This window comes from Diplotaxodon limnothrissa, linkage group LG15 (genome assembly GCF_057381915.1).
Source record: "Diplotaxodon limnothrissa isolate DT_005_m linkage group LG15, D_limnothrissa_male_GT1.1, whole genome shotgun sequence".
Classification (NCBI taxonomy): Eukaryota; Metazoa; Chordata; class Actinopteri; order Cichliformes; family Cichlidae; genus Diplotaxodon; species Diplotaxodon limnothrissa.
The window spans coordinates 45,097,073-45,119,696 of record NC_140610.1 but is presented as its reverse complement, the minus strand read 5'-3'; the positions used below and the strand labels follow the sequence as shown (position 1 = coordinate 45,119,696).

At 44.6% G+C, this 22,624-nt stretch overlaps 1 protein-coding gene across 1 annotated transcript; it reads right to left on the bottom strand.

The window, feature by feature from the left end:
• Positions 1-1,123: 1,123 nt before the first annotated feature.
• On the bottom strand, positions 1,124-19,952 carry LOC146618144 (uncharacterized). The gene is made up of 2 exons (XM_085373565.1): positions 18,951-19,952; positions 1,124-1,186 (listed from the first exon to the last, which is right to left on the bottom strand). Exons 1-2 carry the CDS (start codon positions 19,950-19,952, stop codon positions 1,124-1,126), a joined length of 1,065 nt encoding a protein of 354 aa, XP_085229691.1.
• Between the last annotated feature and the right edge of the window lie 2,672 nt (positions 19,953-22,624).

Sequence of the window (22,624 nt, the reverse complement as noted above, 5' to 3'; positions counted from 1 at the left end):
AAGAAAATCAGCCTTCGATTCAGTAGATGACCTGATATACCTCCTGAGCCACAGCCACTCCGGCTGAAGTCCCAACATTTCAGAAAATGCAGATAAATATGTAGAGCGATAAAGAGAATATCGAGGGAAACAAGAGTAAAGTAAGAAGATTTTAACAACAGCAAAGCTTTCAAAGGAGAAGCAAAACAGGGAGAGACTGAATGCAGGGACCTGAGGTTTGACAGCGCTGTAAAAGTCTTCACCGACACATCATTTATTCATCTGTTGGACAGAGATGCTGTTTGAACCTTCCTAATGTTTAAAAATAATATTGTTTGGCCTTGCCACAGAAGATGGGAACTGTTATGAACTGTTAAAGCTGGAAGTGCTAACACATCATCAAAGTCCCTCAAGTCTTTTTAGCAAGATGTTGATGGCCTTGGCTCAGAGGAAGAGGAGCACTTCAACCAGCAAAGAGTCCTTCCTCATTTTCTGCTCAATTATGTTTCACATGTAAATCTGGTTATTGAATTAATATCGATGCAAAATCAGTGTTCCCATCACCACCACCCAAACAAATAAATTAAAAAAATGAAAACAGAATTAAATAATAGCAATAATTAATTTTACATTGTCTGTTTTATCCCGGTCACATGGGGCTGTAGCCTCTCCTGGCTACAGGAGGATGGGTACGCTAGCAAAGGTTGTCAGTCCATCACATCTAACAAAGAAAGTCTGCACCATGCATACTCACTACACATGTAGGAGTGGATTAAACTGGAAAAAAGAAGAAACGAGTACATGCAGACTTCACATAGAAAGGCCAACCATCAGGCTTTAACATTCCTGCTGTAATATGACAGCGCTATCCACCGACCCACAATCCAGCCAAGAATCTGTCATAATTATGGCAATTGCAAGAGTGCTATTATAAGGAGGGACACTCAGCAGAGCAGTGTTCATGAAGTCTTTTCCATAGGCAACGCAGCAGGCATGCAGCCTAACAGCAGACTTAAGCTGTGAATAACACAGGTCCTATAGAAAGATGCCTCAGTGTGGTACAGCTGTCGTCCTCCCCTGTCAGGAGGAAGTGTCTGGCAGTTTTCTATTCACACCATGCAGGCTCTGCTTCTCCTCTTGCCTCTCATCTCTTCCTGACTCGTCTTGACTTCCTGTCAAACTCAATGTCTGACAGCACTGACAGGTGCTGGAGAAGGCGAAAGTTCAGATGTTTCAGAAGTTCTTAATATACCTGCTCCATTTGTATGTTTAGGTCTGAGTACGCTGCAGGTTCATAAACCCTGTGGTAAACCCGCTACAACTCTAACCTACATTCTTCAACTGGTCTTAACTTTTTAGTTTTCGTGGAGTCATGTTTGGAATCTGAAAATATTTCAACATGTTTGTGTCATGATTGCCAAGTGCACAACAACTCCATAGAAGAGCAGGACATGTAACAGACAACTTTCATGATGAGCCGCAAATATAATTAGGATTGTACTGGGCACTAATAAAACAAATGCTTAAATCACAGGTTCACAGGGGTATTTATTGCCTCCAAGCGAATTTTGGTCAAAAGGAAGTTTCATATATCGAGAAAAGTATAAACTCATAAAATAAAACCTTTAGAAACTTCAGTTTTGCCAATACTAAGAATATAACTTCAGCAAAACCTTGGGACAGTCTCACAGGGGAAAGTTTGAACAGTTATAACAATCAGTAGCTCGATAGTAATTTTACTGTGCGAACAACATCTGCAGTGCTGTTTCAATGTTTCATAGGAATCTAACGGACTCATTTTCAAACATTTTTGTGGAAGACACACAAAGGCCAACTCAGAAAGGGACAATGCACACCTCCATTTATGTGTTTTATAAGTGAAATCTGTCATTCAGCAGTTCCTGTGATTGCATTGTCCAGTTTAAGGCACCTTGCATAGCACTCGCATTTCTTTCTTTGCAATAAACTCTAACATATAACTCGTCAGACAACCTCACATAATGATCACACTGTCTCTGGCTGAGGTCCAGTGCTGCTGTGAAGATGTTGGATTTCAGCCTGGTGGGCACAATGTTAGCATTACTGAAAGGATGACACACTTTCACTGTTTCTGGATAAAGTTTTGTTTTGAGCTTCTTTTATTTGCTTATTTGTTTTGTAATACTGGTTGTTGGTTGTGGCAGCATGTGCTGTTGTATTCCTTTCTATTAACTATGACCTTCAAATCTTTTCCAATAAGTTACAACATCAAGAAACTGCCTGAAAGAAAGAAAAATGAGAATATGATATCTCAGCTTTGAGCATGAATGTGTTACCCCTGCAGGGGACTAGTGGCCTGTCCATGGCCCACTGTACACAGCAAATTCAAAAGTGTTAAATGTTTTGGTGTTAATAGTCTCCTTGCAAAAGTAGAGTTAATTTTACTCTAAGTAGAGTCACATTCTTTTAATGTAACTCTGAGGTGTAAAATGATAGTAGTTAAAATCGAGTGTTAAAAATGAGTGTTTCTCTGTCAAATCTGGAGGTGTTACAATGGAAACATTAACTCCTGACCTCTTAACTCTGAACTCCTACAGGGGCTATGACACCAACAGAGTACATTCACAGACTCCGCCCCCAGCACGGCTCCAATCGAAGCTGAAGTGAAGCCGTTTCAGAACATTTTGCTCTACATATTTGAGTTGTTTGCCATGCTTGGTAAGTCATTTTTTCAAAGATTGTTTCAATTATTATTATTAGCTTTTACTTCTGTGGCTCTTTGGAGTTGAGACAAAGCTGTGTGAAAGGCATTAGCCATGTTGCTCGCTGATAGCATAACATTCTGTTTTAGCTAGCTGAAAGGTATTGTTTGCGGGCAAATACCACAGCCTTGAAAAAAGCTTGCATGTGAATTTTCAGTCAAACCTTTGGTCAAATACGCCTAAAACAATGTGTAGAATGTGAAATGTTGGTATAATGGTGCTACTTGAAGCCTGAAAACGATCGCCCATTAAAAAAACGAGCAAACAGCAGTAGCAGACGTCCTGACTGGGTTCTAAGTTAGCATCGATCCCTCCAGAGTTTTGTGCACACGGTTTAGGTAAAAATGAAAAAGGTTGAGGTTTTACATTTAGTTCAGTATTACCTGTTGCCTGTGTCCTTGTCTTTTGGGAAAATACTTTACACAAGTAATGGCTCAAAGAGGATTCCTTTTTTTTTTCTGTGCTGCAATTGTTTACTGGATTATTTGTGCCATTAATTAGTGTCAACTAATTTTTATTCAATCTCCGCACAGGATATGCTTGTGAAGATGGAATATGGGGGAGAGCAGAAGTGCGTTGAAGTTCCACAAAGGGATGAATGAAGGTCATGCATATTGTATTGAAGAAATAAGTGATGAGAATGCTGTTATTTGCATTTACCATGTCAGACCTTTTGATAAACAAAATTCTAATGAAAGTGAGAACATGTACATTGTTACATCTTTCAGAAAATGTTTTGAAATTGTGGTGCACAGTTCAGAATAAATGTTTTTCAAAAACATTGCGTCTTTTTAGTAAATGTTTATTTCCAAAAGAAATTTCTAGAAGTTCAGAACAGTAAAATTCCCGCTTTTTAGAATGAATTAGAAGATAACTCTTACGTAGTTAAACTAAAATACTCTTTGAGAGTTAATATATAAACTCTTAACACCAAGTGTTAAATTATCAACTCCAGACAGATTTGGTGTTTAACACTAAATCAGAGTTAACGTACCAACTCTCCAAAAAGAGTTAAATTAACACTCTCTGGTGTGGACCCATATAGACACTTTAATAGTGTTGAAATCAAATCCGACAGTGTTAATTTGGACATGCTGGATTTGCTGTGATACCCAGACTTTTGTCCTGTGACAGCTGGGATAGGCTCTGGGGTTTCACATATCTTGCCTGAGCTGGATCAGCAGTTTTTTTAAATGGCTGGAAGCTTCAAAACTGAGGAGTGCTTACCCTGGGTTGAGATGGAGGTGCTGCCCCCACAGAACAGCTGAAATATCCTGGGATTTTGTGTGGAGGAAAAGTGCAGAGGGAGACTAACAGATGGATCGGCACAGTGTCTGCAGTGACCTCAGAGTTTATCCCAAATGGGTGGTTTAAACACCCTATCACCAAGTAGAAGTGTTGCTCCTTGTCTTTGAAGGCCAGCTGTAGTGGTTCCAGGACACCTCGTCTGTGAGGTGCCTTGGAGGTGCTGGAGGGATTATATGTGGTGCCCAGCTTGGGAATGTCTCCGGGAATGTCCTGGCATCTTTGCTTTGAGTCCTGCCCCCACAACCTGGACACTGATAAGCTGGATGGATGGATGGATGGATGGATGGATGGATGGATGGATGGATGGAGGATGGATGGATGAATGATGGATGGATGGATGATGGATGGAGGATGGATTGATGAATGAATGATGGATGGATGGATGGAGGATGGATGGATGGATGATGAATGATGGATAGAGGATGATGGATGGATGGATGGATGGATAGATGATGGATGGATGGATGGATGGATGGATGGATGGATGGATGATGGATGATGGATGGAGGATGATCCTGAGCCTGAGCCTGAGGTTGGGAAGAGTCCCACAGCTCTGGAAAACCTCCTGTGTTGTACCAGTGCCAAAGACTTCACGCCCCAAGGACCTCAACAGCTACAGGCCGGTGGCTCTGACATCCCACCTGATGAAGACCCTGGAGCGGTTGGTCCTGGCTCAGCTTCGGCGCCTAATAAGCTCATCACTGGACCCACTTCAGTTTGCCTACCAGCCTGGCATTGGAGCGGATGATGCCGTCATTCACCTCCTACATCGTTCCCTCGCTCACCTGGAGACCGCTGGAAGCACTGTGAGAATCATGTTCTTTGATTTCTCCAGTGCCTTCAACACCATTCTTCCCTCGGTTCTAAAGGACAAGCTGGTGAACTCTGGAGTGGACCATCACCTCACTACCTGGATCCTGGACTACCTCACCGACCGACCACAGTATGTGAGGACTCAGGGCTGTGTGTCGGACAGGGTCGTTTGCAGTACGGGGGCCCCACAGGGAACGGTTCTGGCTCCGTTCCTCTTCACCATCTACACTGCAGACTTCTCCCACAACTCCACCCAGTGCTTCCTGCAGAAGTTCTCTGATGACTCTGCAATAGTCGGCCTCATCACTGATGGGGACGACAAGGAGTACAGAGGTCTGACCCAAGACTTTGTGGACTGGTGCCAGCTGAACTACCTCCAGATCAACGCCAGTAAAACCAAGGAACTGGTGGTAGACTTCCGCAGGCACAAGCATTCTCCACTGCAACCACTGAACATCCAAGGTATGGACATTGAGGCTGTGGACAGCTACAGGTACCTTGGTGTTCATCTGAACAATAGACTGGACTGGACTCATAACTCAGACGCCCTCTACAGGAAAGGGCAGAGCAGGCTGTACCTGCTGCGGAGACTCAGGTCGTTTGGAGTGGAGGGCCCACTCCTGAAGACCTTCTATGACTCTGTTGTGGCTTCTGCTATCTTTTATGGCGTGGTCTGCTGGGGCGGCAGCATCTCTACTGGGGACAGGAAGAGACTGAACAGGGTGATCCGAAGGGCCAGCTCTGTTCTAGGATGCCCTCTGGACCCAGTGGAGGTGGTGAGTGACAGGAGAACGGCGGCTAAGCTGTCATCCCTGATGGACAACATCTCCCTGTCAGACTGTGACAGCACTGAGCAGCTCCTTCAGTGGGAGACTGCGGCACCCACGGTGTGGGACGGAGAGATTTCGCAGGTCTTTCCTCCCCACTGCTGTCAGACTTTAAAGACTTTAACTGATCAAGCACACACATCCATACATATGCAATAATACTAAGTGCAATAATCCTTTCTGTCATCGTTGTATTTTTACTCAGTTGTATATAGTATTTGTATTTGTATTCTATTTTTATCTTATTGTATATTTATTTTATTTTATTCTACTGTATATAGTATTTTATTTTATTCTATTCTGTACAGTTGTGTACTGTATTTATTCTTATTGTATTCTAATTTTTGCCTCATAACTTTTGCACTGTCCACTTCCTGCTGTGACAAAACAAATTTCCCACGTGTGGGACTAATAAAGGTTATCTTATCTTATCTTATCTTATCTTATGATGGATGGATGGATGGATGGATGGATGGATGGATGGATGGATGGATGGATGGATGGATGGATGATGGATGGATGATGGATGGATGAATGATGGATGGATGGATGATGGATGGAGGATGGATTGATGGATGATGGATGGATGAATGATGGATGGATGGAGGATGGATGGATGGATTGATGAATGGATGGATGGAGGATGGATGGATGAATGATGGATGATGGATGGATGGATTGATGGATGATGGATGGATGGATGGATGGATGGATGGATGGATGATGGATGGATGGATGGATGGATGGATGGATGGATGGATGGATGGATGAATGATGGATGATGGATGGATGGATTGATGGATGATGGATGGATGGATGGATGGATGGATGGATGGATGGATGGATGGATGATGGATGGATGGATGGATGGATGGATGGATGGAGGATGGATGGATGAATGATGGATGATGGATGGATGGATTGATGGATGATGGATGGATGGATGGATGGATGGATGGATGGATGGATGATGGATGGATGGATGGATGGATGGAGGATGGATGGATGAATGATGGATGGATGGATGATGGATGGAGGATGGATTGATGAATGAATGATGGATGGATGGATGGAGGATGGATGGATGGATGATGAATGATGGATAGAGGATGATGGATGGATGGATGGATGGATAGATGATGGATGGATGGATGGATGGATGGATGATGGATGGAGGATGATCCTGAGCCTGAGCCTGAGGTTGGGAAGAGTCCCACAGCTCTGGAAAACCTCCTGTGTTGTACCAGTGCCAAAGACTTCACGCCCCAAGGACCTCAACAGCTACAGGCCGGTGGCTCTGACATCCCACCTGATGAAGACCCTGGAGCGGTTGGTCCTGGCTCAGCTTCGGCGCCTAATAAGCTCATCACTGGACCCACTTCAGTTTGCCTACCAGCCTGGCATTGGAGCGGATGATGCCGTCATTCACCTCCTACATCGTTCCCTCGCTCACCTGGAGACCGCTGGAAGCACTGTGAGAATCATGTTCTTTGATTTCTCCAGTGCCTTCAACACCATTCTTCCCTCGGTTCTAAAGGACAAGCTGGTGAACTCTGGAGTGGACCATCACCTCACTACCTGGATCCTGGACTACCTCACCGACCGACCACAGTATGTGAGGACTCAGGGCTGTGTGTCGGACAGGGTCGTTTGCAGTACGGGGGCCCCACAGGGAACGGTTCTGGCTCCGTTCCTCTTCACCATCTACACTGCAGACTTCTCCCACAACTCCACCCAGTGCTTCCTGCAGAAGTTCTCTGATGACTCTGCAATAGTCGGCCTCATCACTGATGGGGACGACAAGGAGTACAGAGGTCTGACCCAAGACTTTGTGGACTGGTGCCAGCTGAACTACCTCCAGATCAACGCCAGTAAAACCAAGGAACTGGTGGTAGACTTCCGCAGGCACAAGCATTCTCCACTGCAACCACTGAACATCCAAGGTATGGACATTGAGGCTGTGGACAGCTACAGGTACCTTGGTGTTCATCTGAACAATAGACTGGACTGGACTCATAACTCAGACGCCCTCTACAGGAAAGGGCAGAGCAGGCTGTACCTGCTGCGGAGACTCAGGTCGTTTGGAGTGGAGGGCCCACTCCTGAAGACCTTCTATGACTCTGTTGTGGCTTCTGCTATCTTTTATGGCGTGGTCTGCTGGGGCGGCAGCATCTCTACTGGGGACAGGAAGAGACTGAACAGGGTGATCCGAAGGGCCAGCTCTGTTCTAGGATGCCCTCTGGACCCAGTGGAGGTGGTGAGTGACAGGAGAACGGCGGCTAAGCTGTCATCCCTGATGGACAACATCTCCCTGTCAGACTGTGACAGCACTGAGCAGCTCCTTCAGTGGGAGACTGCGGCACCCACGGTGTGGGACGGAGAGATTTCGCAGGTCTTTCCTCCCCACTGCTGTCAGACTTTAAAGACTTTAACTGATCAAGCACACACATCCATACATATGCAATAATACTAAGTGCAATAATCCTTTCTGTCATCGTTGTATTTTTACTCAGTTGTATATAGTATTTGTATTTGTATTCTATTTTTATCTTATTGTATATTTATTTTATTTTATTCTACTGTATATAGTATTTTATTTTATTCTATTCTGTACAGTTGTGTACTGTATTTATTCTTATTGTATTCTAATTTTTGCCTCATAACTTTTGCACTGTCCACTTCCTGCTGTGACAAAACAAATTTCCCACGTGTGGGACTAATAAAGGTTATCTTATCTTATCTTATCTTATCTTATGATGGATGGATGGATGGATGGATGGATGGATGGATGGATGATGGATGGATGATGGATGGATGAATGATGGATGGATGGATGATGGATGGAGGATGGATTGATGGATGATGGATGGATGAATGATGGATGGATGGAGGATGGATGGATGGATTGATGAATGGATGGATGGAGGATGGATGGATGAATGATGGATGATGGATGGATGGATTGATGGATGATGGATGGATGGATGGATGGATGGATGGATGGATGATGGATGGATGGATGGATGGATGGATGGATGGATGGATGAATGATGGATGATGGATGGATGGATTGATGGATGATGGATGGATGGATGGATGGATGGATGGATGGATGGATGATGGATGGATGGATGGATGGATGGATGGATGGATGGATGATGGATGGATGGATGGATGGATGGATGGATGGAGGATGGATGGATGAATGATGGATGATGGATGGATGGATTGATGGATGATGGATGGATGGATGGATGGATGGATGGATGGATGATGGATGGATGGATGGATGGATGGATGATGGATGGATGGATGGATGGATGGATGGATGGATGGATGATGGATGGATGGATGGATGGATGGATGGATGGATGGATGGATGGATGGATGAATGATGGATGATGGATGGATGGAGGATGGATGGATGGATGAATGATGGATGATGGATGGATGGAGGATGATGGATGGAGGATGAGGGAGGATATTTTACTATTTTGACAGCAGCGTACTTGATATAGCAGTTTACAAATGTAGAACTTTCCATGCAGTCATACATGAAATAATAAAGCATGTATGGCACAAAATCAGTGCTGTCCACAAGGCCTGCACTGTTTGTATATTCATTTATTGATAAAGCAACATCAGGTATTACACTTCTAAGTGATGCTGATGCAAATGGATGAAGGTCATGTTTGTTTAAAAAAATGTGTGAGGGTAAAAACATCAGTGTCAGAAGGAATGATGTCACCTGAGTGCGTGTTAGATGGCTGAACACTGATTCTTAAATAATAAACTTCACAGTGCGCGTGCATGCGTGCATGTGTGTATGCATGTGTGCGTGCATGTGTGTGTGCATGGACAGCGGTTCCTGAAAAGTCGCAGGATCAGAGTAATTCAACCTGGCAGAAACACAAAAGACTACATCAGGGGTGTCACACTCAGTTTAACTAAGAGCCACATGGGGAAATGAGAATCACATCAAGACACAAGACATTTATAATTTATTGAAATGAATTGATTTAATAAAAAATGAAAGTCTAATATAGCCTTTAATTGTAGTCCACAACCGTTAGCCCATAATCGGTTCAAAGAGATGAACCAGGAAACAACTGTGTGTTTAAGAATACGACAGCTAGGATGAGACAATTAAACCAAATGTGTCCTCATGTAAAAACAAATCTTTCTTATCCATCTGTATGAACTGTATTAGATGATAATGCATCAGTTGTTCCATTTAGTTGGCTCATTACAAAAAACAGAAAATTTGTTCCAGAACAGGAAAAGTGTGTAACTCCTGCTGAACGTCAGGCTGAGCCTGCTGCGTTGGCTTGCACGTGACAGATCAGCTATTCTGTAGAAAAATAAAGATTATTGAATTATCTCTGATTATGTATTATGTTCAGTCCCACCCTCTGGCATTAACATCAGCACAAACAGTGGCGGTCCTAGCCTGTTTGGCGCCCTGGGCGAGCACTCCCTCTGTGTCGCCCGTATCAAAAACCGCTACTGTCCATGATTCAGCATCTCTGGTGGGTTTGGGTTTCAAACACACAGTGACAACATAAATGATGTTCTCTGAAAGTGGAAATTGTTTAGGGCAAATGATTATACTGGTCTATATTTAGACGGCATAAAGATGTGTCCAACTCCCAGCTCGATCTAAATGTTCTGCCTTCAGCATCAGCTTTTCTCTTTGGTGTGATTTTGTGTTAGCTGCCTTCTTTTCATTGCAGGTGCTTGAGATATGTGCTGACACCACTGTGCCAACATCAGCTACAGCTAAGTAGAAATTTATTGATAAGTTAAAGGCTAAAAAATTGGTAATGGCCTGATTTGGATTGACCGCCTTCATTTTGATACTTGATATATTTTTAGGTGAAATAAAAGCTAGAGCAACTTCACAAATGTACTGCAAAAACATCATACGATCACCCCTCATTTACATGTCATTTAAGTGTCAAAATACAATTTTCAATGCAATATTTTGTGCCAGTCGACTTGTTAAAATCGGGTAAATTGCCATCCATTTATCCAGCTGTCGTATAAAGACATGACAGGAGGGAAAATTTAACAGCTCCAGAAAAAGTAAAGGCTCAGAACAAACAGACACAGAGAGAGTAAAGCAGCAAAAAGCTGTGTTAATATTCAGTTTTGTTTTTGGGGGCTAAAAAAAACGGTGCGCTCATGTAATTAAACTGCGATTAAAAGGGTTAAAACCCCTGAAATATAATTAAAACTTTACATGAATATTTCAGGGAGAAGTAGTTTTAAAAGACTGGCTAATTTAAAATGAAAAAAAATATGAATATATAATTTTTTATAGCACTTTTTGGGGAATTGTCCTTAGGCATAAAGGTGGATGCATTTTTTTTAAATGTGCTCCTGCACAAAAAATAATAATGGATCAAAATGAATGTTGGTGCCAATCTTTGGCTCATCTAAAGGCCTAATTATAATAACAATCAAATATTACTTCAAATGTATTTTATGGAAAATATTTAAGTTTGTATTTTTTTTTCTGTTAAAAAACAGGGCGCTCATGTACACAAACTGGTATTTAAAGGGTTAAAACAATGAAAATATAATTAAAACTTGACATGGATATTTTAAGCAGAAGTAGTTTTAAAAGATTGACTAATTTAAAGTAGAAAAAAATATTGATATATAACATTTTTAGAGCACTTTTGGGGCGGGACCATTTTTGGTCCTGAGGTTCACGAAAGGATGGGATTTTGAGGTTCTACCAAGGTTAATAATGTCTGTGGTGGGCTCAGCTTCTCTCTCCGGTGCCCTGCACGCAACAAAAACATGTGAAGGAAAGTCAGTAATGTCAGCTCCGTTCATTACTGTGCTGTCTGCTTTACAATGACATCCTTTAATGGTTAAACAAAACGTTTTGAAATTCTAGTGGCTTTAATGCTGTTTAACCACCAGCTTCACGAGCCGGGTTCATATGAAGTCCAGGTCAGAGTTGGTGGACAGCTCCATTGTTTTTAGCCCCAGGATATCTGTGACCTTCCTGTGCAATTGAGTGAAATGTGCTCAATCACATTTGACTGTAACAGGCTGGTTCAGAGATCCTCTCAGCTCTGCCGAAATCTGATCTTTATCTTCTTTGTTATCTTGATAGGAACAGAATATGCACAGACCCTTTGTAGGAGCTCCAACACAGCACGCTACAAAGCAACAGCAAGTTCCTCTGCACAGAGTCTGGCTTAATACCTTATAGAGTGCATTATGCTATGAGTTAGACCTTTCAGCAAACTGTCTCGTTCTCATTTCTAGAGTTCACATTACTCATACAGCATGTTCATAACACGGGTCTGAACTTGGGCTGAATTTGCTACTCCTGGGAAGATCGCTGCACTCACACACCTGAAGCTTCTGAAACTGTCAAACCTTTCTGCTGACAATAATCACAATATATGTGATTAGCAGTGCCTGGCCACCCTCTTAATTCCTGTTGAAGAAACAAAGGTGCACTTAGTTTTTAGGACTGTGTGGAGACGTGTGAGGACTTTTCTTGCGATCGTATATGAGCGATGTAAACGGCTCAGATCCCCATCGACACAAACATGACTTAGAAAAACAAAATATAATGAAATGAGCTTTCCAAATGCACAAAAATAACATTCACAGTGATTTCATTCTCTATCTCATGAACTCTAAAATTCATTAATAAATGTTTATCAGTGCAGATAGGCAGCTTGTTTGTTTAGCTTCCTCCAGCAAATCCAATGCATCTATCCACAGCAGCTATTCTACAGGACTCAGAGACACATGTCCATATTTATCAAGTGGAAAGGAAGCTTCACTGAGCTTTGTACATCATGTGTCTGCGTGACTGGCTGCTGCAGCCAGGCTGATGAGGACGATGCTGCAGCAGACGGTGGATAACAAACGCCTCGGCCTGTCTCTCTTTTAAACCACCTTGTTCTTTGTAATGAGGGAGAGTGCGGTAAGTTATTCCTCCTCTATGTTTGCTTTTTATGTTTCATTTCTAGATTTTCTTTTTATTGATTTCTCCTCTTTAATTTGTTATTCTGTCTGCAAGAAGCTAAAATAAATAGAGCCATAAACAACAGAAGAAAAGAGAAAAGCAATAAAATTACAAATGGGTGAAAGTGTCTCTTTTTTAATACTGACAGAGACCTGTTATATTTTTAATGTTACAACTCGTTCTCCTCATACTCTGCATTATTAAATGAACAACCTTGCAGATTCCTCTTTCGCTTGGAAAAAGGGGATGAATGTCAGCATAAATAATTTGTTTTTGGTGCTAATAAAATGGCTCAATTTGTGTGCACAGAACTGTGCTTTCATGTGAACGTAGTCTTAGTTTTAATGCTCATTTCTGCACAACTGATCAAATAAAGAAATGATCAAAGTTTTATTGGATTGTTTAATTTATTCATAAACAGCTGTGTGCAGGCAGGATTGGACCCAAACGCGAAATCACTTTGGTGAAACGTGAACTCAGAATACAGCTGAGAAAATAACACAAACTATACTGGGAGCACTACATACATGGGGAAAGACACAGGAAACGCACACAACTATGAGGGAGGACGCGACACAGGAGGGAGGAGACGCTGACGTAAATACGCAGAAGGATAACGAGGGGAGTGAGGACACATGGGGAACACAGCTGACGTTAACATGACGCCACAGGGGAAGCAAAACAAGACACGCTGAACATGAAAACACGAGACCTTCACAATAAAACAGGAAACTGGAGAACATGACACAGAAGTGGAGGAGAGGCAGGCGAGAGGGAGCGAGGGAACGTGACGGACTCGGGAAACATGGAATAAACCACAAGGAGGCGAAACGAGGCACGAGAACTCACACAAACACATAAACACAGACGCACAGAGAGCAGAAAGCGGAAATTACTAAATAATCAAGAAACTAAACCGCGACCATAAGAAACTCAAGACACAATAACCAGGCACTGAAACAAAGTTAAGACTAGCAAAGAGAACTTGTACACGGATCGTAATACAAAATGAGAAAAACTCAGCAATACTTCAAACGCTGGGTCACATGACCCAGGACCATGACAATTATTCATTTTTCTCTGACTTTAACCCACAGTCACTATAAAACACTGCTGTGAAAATCTCAATGTGTCAAATTCCAGCTTCTTCAGTTGGAGGTCAGACACCAAAATAATGATGCATTTCTGTTCAGTACAAGATAAAAACTCCGCCACTGGGATTCAAAATGAGATTAACCTTACAGATGTTAAAACTCTCGCCGATAATATTGCTGTTTATTCAAAGCTGCTGCTGGGTTGTAATCACAGATAAGCTGACCTTTGGTGGTGAGGGGTAACCCATTCCAGCAGCTTCTCTGAAGTAGAAACACATCCAATCAAAAGTCGTGTTTTTGTTTTGTTCTGTTTTTGTGTTTAGTAAAACCTGTGACCAGCACTCGAGCTCATCGTTTACTAAAATATCACTTTTAACACTGAAATGTATTCTTTTGTGCGCTTGTGTGCCAAGTATGGCTCTAATTCAGATTACACATAAAGTCAAGTATGGTCCAAACGCCTAATGTGTTGGTGCTCCATCCATGTGGGTGGAGATGACAGATGACAGCTATCAGCTGCGTCTGTTTTCAAAAGCCAATCATTGGCCTTCGTTTCTCATTCGAGGTTAAACATGCGATATAATCTGCTGATGTTAAATCTGCCGGGTGATATTTGGGGTTTTGTTTGTTTTATTAGTTTTGGACAAATCATTGTGGCTCAGACTGAAGTTAACCTTCATAACTGATTCATTTGACTCCTTTCTAATGTCTTACTGCAGTGCTGTCAGTATGTTTTGAAAATCTTTATGCCCTGATGAATAAATGTCTTATACTTGTAACTAGTGTTGGTCAAGTTACTTGAAAAAAGTAATCAGTAACTAATTACTGATTACTTCCCCCAAAAGGTAATCCCATTACTTTACTGATTACTTTTTCAAAAGTGATTAATTGCTTAGTTACTTAGTTACTTTTTAAAAACACGATTTACAACCTGAATAGGTGATAAAGCGATAGATCTTTCAGCCCAATTCTACTTTTTCTGCATAATCCATCATACAAAATGTAATCAAATGGAAAAGTCTCTTTTTAAAACTTGTTTTATCAGTTTTAATCTTTTAACTTTATGCATCAAGCAAAAATTTAATTATCTGCAACATTCTCTGACTGGAAGAAATTAGTTTAACATTTAAACCTATTTTCTGCACATTCCAGCTCATAAAATAAAATATTTTGTGTGTTTACACTCAGTCTTTCAAATAGATGCAAGTAAAACACAGCAGAAAATAAATAAAGTCAAAGACTCAGCGGTCCTGTTGCTCTATTTTCACCTGTAAAGCAGGAGCGGGGTAGGCGGAGGGTTACCCTGGTGCAGGTGTGCTGCGGTCAGTGGAAGAATCCGCGAGTTTCTCTGTGAGTTTCCCATTACGTCGTAGCTACTCGGAGCTTGTTGGAAGTTTAGGGGTTTTTTCGCTGTAAAAAGAAGTTTTCTTCCCACGCACAGCGGACACTAATGTTTTTGTCACTTTTTATGGAATCAAACTCAAAGTAAGGTCAGTACTTCCACGCTTTAAACGCTGCACGCTCATACTCTCTCCCACAATCGATATGTGATCCATTGTTGATCTGCACACAGCTGTTGTCACGAACATCGCACTCGCTTACGTCACTGTCATGAGACATTTTCGCAAAAAATCACGGTTTTAGTAACGCAGTAACGCAGCGTTACTACGGGAAGTAACGGTATTCTAATTACCATTTTTGCAATAGTAATCCCTTACTTTACTCGTTACTTGAAAAAAGTAATTGGATTACAGTAACGCATTTACTGCCCATCTCTGCTTGTAACAGATTATTCTGAATTAAAACTAATGTTCAAATGTTGCTGTGGTCGGGTTGCCCAAACTTAGTTTTAACCCCTGAGCGAACAAATAATAAGTATGAAAGTACAAAACTGGCATACGTGATAATGAGAAACACCAGATGAGTCAGCCTCTGCTCGCCATTAAAGACGGTGCCAGCACAGGTTCCACTTTTCAGACCCAGAGGATATAATCAGAGGTTATGATCAGAGGCAAACGTTTTCCGTTTATTATTTTTAGAATGAGAAAGAACATTTTCAAGACTTAACTTGAAGAAAAGGTTCAGCTTTATCCAATCTCAGTGGCGATTTACACTTTGTCTGGAGTGTGATAAACTCTGCTCACAGATTAGAGCAATTCTGTAAGTAAAACATCACTAAAGAAAAAAAAGTGACAGGAGTTTGAGAGTGATAATAAACTAGAGTTACACAACATGCAAGGACCAGATGCAAGAGAGAGAGACAAGAGGATATATAAAGAAAAATGAGTGCAGCCCTTGGATGGCAGATTTAAGGACCTTGTGCCTCAGTGCCAAAGTCACTGTGCCTGACAGTCATTCAGCTCACCTCTAAATTATTCTTTAGGGCTCTGGAGCTGTGGGGTGGAATAATAAGTCATCAGCTTTACCTGCAGCTGCAGATAGGGAGCCATTTTCAATTAAACAGTTTCGGCCTTAGTTGATATTCTGAAGTATTTTTTCTCTTTCTTGCATATTTTTTGTCTTTTATCCCGTGTATTCAAACATGTATCCCGTGTATTCAAACATGTATCCCGTGTATTCGAACATGTATCCCGTGTATTCAAACATGTACCCCGTGTATTCGAACATGTATCCCGTGTATTCAAACATGTATCCCGTGTATTCGAACATGTATCCCGTGTATTCAAACATGTATCCCGTGTATTCAAACATGTATCCCGTGTATTCAAACATGTACCCCGTGTATTCGAACATGTATCCCGTGTATTCGAACATGTATCCCGTGTATTCAAACACGTATTGTCATAGCTCGGCTGTGTGGCAGGCAGGAGGAGGACCCAAAATGCAAAACTCACACACACGGGGATGAACTCAAAAAGCAGCTTTATTGCTGACAAAAGATAATGGGAGATACAAAACTAAACTGGGAAAAACTAACGTAAAGCTCACCAGGAAACACGGGGGAATCACACACAGCATGAGGGAGAACACGACGCCGAACAGAGGGAGACTCAGACAGAAATACACAGAGGGTAAACGAGGAAAGTGGGCACACACGGGGAACACAGGTGACACTGATAATCATAACGAGACAGGGCGGGGTGAACTGAACATGACATGTAGAGGCACAGAGGTTCCGACAGGAGGAGAGAGAGCACGGGGAAAACACAGACATAACGGGCTGGGGAAACATGAAACAACCACAAAGGGAGACGAGGGCTCATCAATACATAGAGGGCACACAGGGGGGAGAGAGCCATGAAGGGAAAACACTTAGGGAACGACACAACAGGGCAACTCAGAAGACATGGCCTAAATAAGGAACGAAATACAAAAATACAAAGAACTAAGAATACTGGGCCCACATGGCCCAGGACCATGACATCACCCCCCCCTAAAGGGCTGGCTCCCGACAGCCCAAACCCGAGAAACAAAAACAAAAACAGAAAACAACCCACCCAGGGCGGGAGGCGGGGGACCAGGACGGAGGGACCAGAACGGGAAACAAAATAAACAACAGAAAACACGGGAGCACATGACCATAGTCAAAATAAAGTTCAGGGGGCCGACCCAGAGCCCACAGGCACCAGAGTTCACGGGTCACACGGTCGGGGGACCGACCAGGCGGGTGGCACAGGTGGCAGAGCTGGTCCGGAGGCCGGCCGCGCGGGAGGCAGCGGCGGCGGCGAAGGAGACGACGGAGCAGTTCAGGAGGCCGGCCGCGCGGAAGGCAGCGGCGGCGGCGAAGGAGACGACGGAGCAGTTCAGGGGGCCGGCCGCGCGGAAGGCAGCGGCGGCGACGAAGGAGACGACGGAGCAGTTCAGGGGGCCGGCCGCGCGCAAGGCAGCGGCGGCGGCTCTCCAGTGTCAGGCGTACTGGCCGAGGCCCGGTGGGCACAGGACCAGTCGAGGCGGGACCAGTCAAGGCGGGACCAGGCGAAGCACAGGCTGAGGCTGCAGCAGACGAAGACTCTGAGGCTGCAGCAGACGAAGGCTCTGAGGCTGCAGCAGACGAAGGCTCTGAGGCTGCAGCAGACGAAGGCTCTGAGGCTGCAGCAGACGAAGCACAGGCTGGAGCTGCAGCTGACGAAGCACAGGCTGGACCAGGCGTAGCAGAAGGTGGCTGGATGGGCTCCTCGGGCCCTCCAGCTGATGCGGCATGGTGCTGGACGGGCTCCTCGGGCCCTCCAGCAGACGAGGCGTGAGGCCGGACGGGCTCCTCGGGCCCTCCAGCTGAGACAGGAGGCTGAACGGGCCCCTCGGACCCTCCAGCTGACGTGGCATGAGGCTGGTGCGGTTCTCCTGAACCCCCAGCTGACGAGGAAGGTTGCTGAACGGGCCCCTCGGACCCTCCAGCGGAGACAGGAGGCTGAACGGGCCCCTCGGACCCTCCAGCGGAGACAGGAGGCTGAACGGGCCCCTCGGACCCTCCAGCTGACGTGGCATGAGGCTGGTGCGGTTCTCCTGAACCCCCAGCTGACGAGGAAGGTTGCTGAACGGGCCCCTCGGACCCTCCAGCGGAGACAGGAGGCTGAACGGGCCCCTCGGACCCTCCAGCGGAGACAGGAGGCTGAACGGGCCCCTCGGACCCTCCAGCTGACAAGGTAGATGGCGGCGTGGGAGCCGCGGAGTCCTGGATGAGCTCATCCGAGCTCCCAGCAGGAGCTGATGCAGAGCCAGAGAGATTTGAGACCCCTGGCTGGATGTTAAGCTGACCAGCGGACCGTACTGCTATCGGGGACTGGGCTACAGGAGCTACTGGAGCCTGCGCTACAGGCGGCACTGGAGCTACTGGGGCCTGCGCTACAGGCGGCACTGGAGCTACTGGGGCCTGCGCTACAGGCGGCACTGGAGCTACTGGGGCCTGCGCTACAGGCGCCACTGGAGCTACTGGAGACTGAACTGGGGGTGACACTGGAGACTGAACTGGGGGTGGCTGCGAGGGAGCTAACTGAACTGAGGGTGGCTGCGAGGGAGCTAACTGAACTGAGGGTGGCTGCGAGGGAGCTAACTGAACTGAGGGTGGCTGCGAGGGAGCTAACTGAACTGAGGGTGGCTGCGAGGGAGCTAACTGAACTGAGGGTGGTTGCGAGGGAGCTAACTGAACTGAGGGTGGCTGCGAGGGAGCTAACTGAACTGACCTGGGAGGAGAAACACGAGCAGGAAAAGGAGCAGGCTCAGAAAAAACTGTCCGAGAAATGGCAGGCTCAGGGTGCCGGCGGCGAGAGTGCCGCTTCTTTCTATCCGTGGAAGCGGGCGGGGTGAGCGGTGGAAGTCCCTGGCAACTCCGGGGACCCCCAAGAGCCAGTCGAGTCCCCCGGAAAGAGCGCTCGTCATGATCAGGAGCGAGCCACGGCTCCCTCCCGAACTCTTCCACTAGCTGTGCGCCTGCGGCGTGCTGCTGCCCCTCGTGATCGACGTCCAGGACCCCCACAGCGTCCGCGGGACGCTTCGTGGAGGGCGAGACAGGACGTAGCAGTGCGCGACGGCGGCGCTGACGCCGGTTCTTTCTGGAAGTGTGTACGATGGATGCTGGAGCCACCGAAGCAGAGGGTGATGTGGCGGCGATCTCCTCGTCGTCCGCCCACATCCTTGCCAGAAAAGAGGCAGGCGAAGTAAAGTCTGAGCAGTGTGGGGAGGGCGAGCGGCTGGTCCGAGGCGGTGCAACAGGTGTGAGTTCCTCCTCTGAAATGAGCCAGGGCTTCCAACGAAGCTCGTCCTCCCGTAAAGCTAGCAATACCTGCTGTCGCTCATCGTCGTCGAAATCTGTGGCCTCCACCATCTCGGTGCGCTGGGCTAGGTAGCTTGACAGTGGCGGAGACGAACTGTGAGTTGATGGCGGTGCAGCGGTGAGCCTCAGAGTCCCTACTCTGACTGCCTCCGACTCGCGAGGCAGCGGCAACGACAACCGTTTGCGGGTCGGAGTCGTAGGTGCGGAGGCGGCGTTTAACACCCTCTGGGCCAGCGTGCGGGCGCGAAGCTCCTCCTTCAGGGGGGCCAGAGAGTCGAACGCCTCAAAAAGCTGGGGAAACCGCCGGAGCTGTGGCGCTTGCTGAAGGATTGCGTCAATGGCCGCCAACCCGGTGGACACCACTCTGGGGTCCGTGCACCCACAGATGCGCGTCATGAGCCGGCAGAGCCGTTGCAGCTCCTCCCCAATCTCGTCCGGACTGTCCGCTGGGTCTGACATGGTCAGATCGTACTGGAGGTCCGCGGAGGGGTTGTGAACTGCTGGGTCCATATCGTGGTCGTGTTCTTCTGTCATAGCTCGGCTGTGTGGCAGGCAGGAGGAGGACCCAAAATGCAAAACTCACACACACGGGGATGAACTCAAAAAGCAGCTTTATTGCTGACAAAAGATAATGGGAGATACAAAACTAAACTGGGAAAAACTAACGTAAAGCTCACCAGGAAACACGGGGGAATCACACACAGCATGAGGGAGAACACGACGCCGAACAGAGGGAGACTCAGACAGAAATACACAGAGGGTAAACGAGGAAAGTGGGCACACACGGGGAACACAGGTGACACTGATAATCATAACGAGACAGGGCGGGGTGAACTGAACATGACATGTAGAGGCACAGAGGTTCCGACAGGAGGAGAGAGAGCACGGGGAAAACACAGACATAACGGGCTGGGGAAACATGAAACAACCACAAAGGGAGACGAGGGCTCATCAATACATAGAGGGCACACAGGGGGGAGAGAGCCATGAAGGGAAAACACTTAGGGAACGACACAACAGGGCAACTCAGAAGACATGGCCTAAATAAGGAACGAAATACAAAAATACAAAGAACTAAGAATACTGGGCCCACATGGCCCAGGACCATGACACGTATCCCGTGAATTCGAACATGTATCCCGTGTATTTAAACATGTATCCCGTGTATTCGAACATGTATCCCGTGTATTCGAACATGTATCTCGTGTATTCAAACATGTATCCGTGTATTCAAACATGTATCCCGTGTATTTAAACATGTATCCCGTGTATTCGAACATGTATCCCGTGTATTCAAACATGTATCCCGTGTATTCGAACATACATCCGTGTATTCGAACATGTATCCCGTGTATTCAAACATGTATCCCGTGTATTCAAACATGTATCCTATGTATTTAAACATGTATCCCGTGTATTCAAACATGTATCCCGTGTATTCAAACATGTATCCCGTGTATTCAAACATGTATCCCGTGTATTCGAACATGTATCCCGTGTATTCAAACATGTATCCGTGTATTCAAACATGTATCCTATGTATTCTAACATGTATCCGTGTATTCAAACATGTATCCCATGTATTTAAACATGTATCTGTGTATTTAAACATGTATCCCGTGTATTCAAACATGTATCCCGTGTATTCAAACATGTATCCCGTGTATTCAAACATGTATCCCGTGTATTCGAACATGTATCCCGTGTATTCAAACATGTATCCGTGTATTCAAACATGTATCCCGTGTATTTAAACATGTATCCCGTGTATTCAAACATGTATCCGTGTATTCAAACATGTATCCCGTGTATTTAAACATGTATCCCGTGTATTCAAACATGTATCCTGTGTATTTAGACATGTATCCTGTGTATTTAAACATGTATCCCGTGTATTCAAACATGTATCCGTGTATTCAAACATGTATCCCGTGTATTTAAACATGTATCCCGTGTATTTAAACATGTATCCTGTGTATTTAGACATGTATCCTATGTATTTAAACATGTATCCTGTGTATTTAGACATGTATCCTATGTATTTAAACATGTATCCTGTGTATTTAGACATGTATCCTGTGTATTTAAACATGTATCCCGTGTATTCAAACATGTATCCGTGTATTCAAACATGTATCCCGTGTATTTAAACATGTATCCTGTGTATTTAAACATGTATCCTGTGTATTTAGACATGTATCCTATGTATTTAAACATGTATCCCGTGTATTCAAACATGTATCCCGTGTATTCAAACATGTATCCCGTGTATTTAAACATGTATCCTGTGTATTTAGACATGTATCCTGTGTATTTAAACATGTATCATGTGTATTCAAACATGTATCCGTGTATTCAAACATGTATCCCGTGTATTTAAACATGTATCCCGTGTATTTAAACATGTATCCTGTGTATTTAGACATGTATCCCGTGTATTTAAACATGTATCCTGTGTATTTAGACATGTATCCCGTGTATTTAAACATGTATCCTGTGTATTTAGACATGTATCCTGTGTATTTAAACATGTATCCCGTGTATTCAAACATGTATCCGTGTATTCAAACATGTATCCCGTGTATTTAAACATGTATCCTGTGTATTTAAACATGTATCCTGTGTATTTAGACATGTATCCTATGTATTTAAACATGTATCCCGTGTATTCAAACATGTATCCCGTGTATTCAAACATGTATCCCGTGTATTTAAACATGTATCCTGTGTATTTAGACATGTATCCCGTGTATTCAAACATGTATCCCGTGTATTTAAACATGTATCCGTGTATTCGAACATGTATCCCGTGTATTCGAACATGTATCCGTGTATTCAAACATGTATCCGTGTATTCAAACATGTATCCCGTGTATTTAAACATGTATCTGTGTATTTAAACATGTATCCGTGTATTCAAACATGTATCCCGTGTATTCGAACATGTATCCCGTGTATTCGAACATGTATCCGTGTATTCGAACATGTATCCCGTGTATTCAAACATGTATCCGTGTATTCGAACATGTATCCCGTGTATTCAAACATGTATCCCGTGTATTCGAACATGTATCCCGTGTATTCGAACATGTATCCCGTGTATTCGAACATGTATCCATGTATTCAAACAT

What these genes read in the sequence shown, in the direction of transcription:
- LOC146618144 (XM_085373565.1), bottom strand. Translation starts at nt 19,952, where the DNA reads ATGTCAGACCCAGCGGACAGTCCGGACGAGATTGGGGAGGAGCTGCAA. An exon ending in AGCCTGCCATTTCTCGGACA is followed by an intron (nt 1,187 to 18,950) that starts GTTTTTTCTGAG and finishes CGCCTTCTCCAG; the next exon opens with CACCTGTCAGTGCTGTCAGA.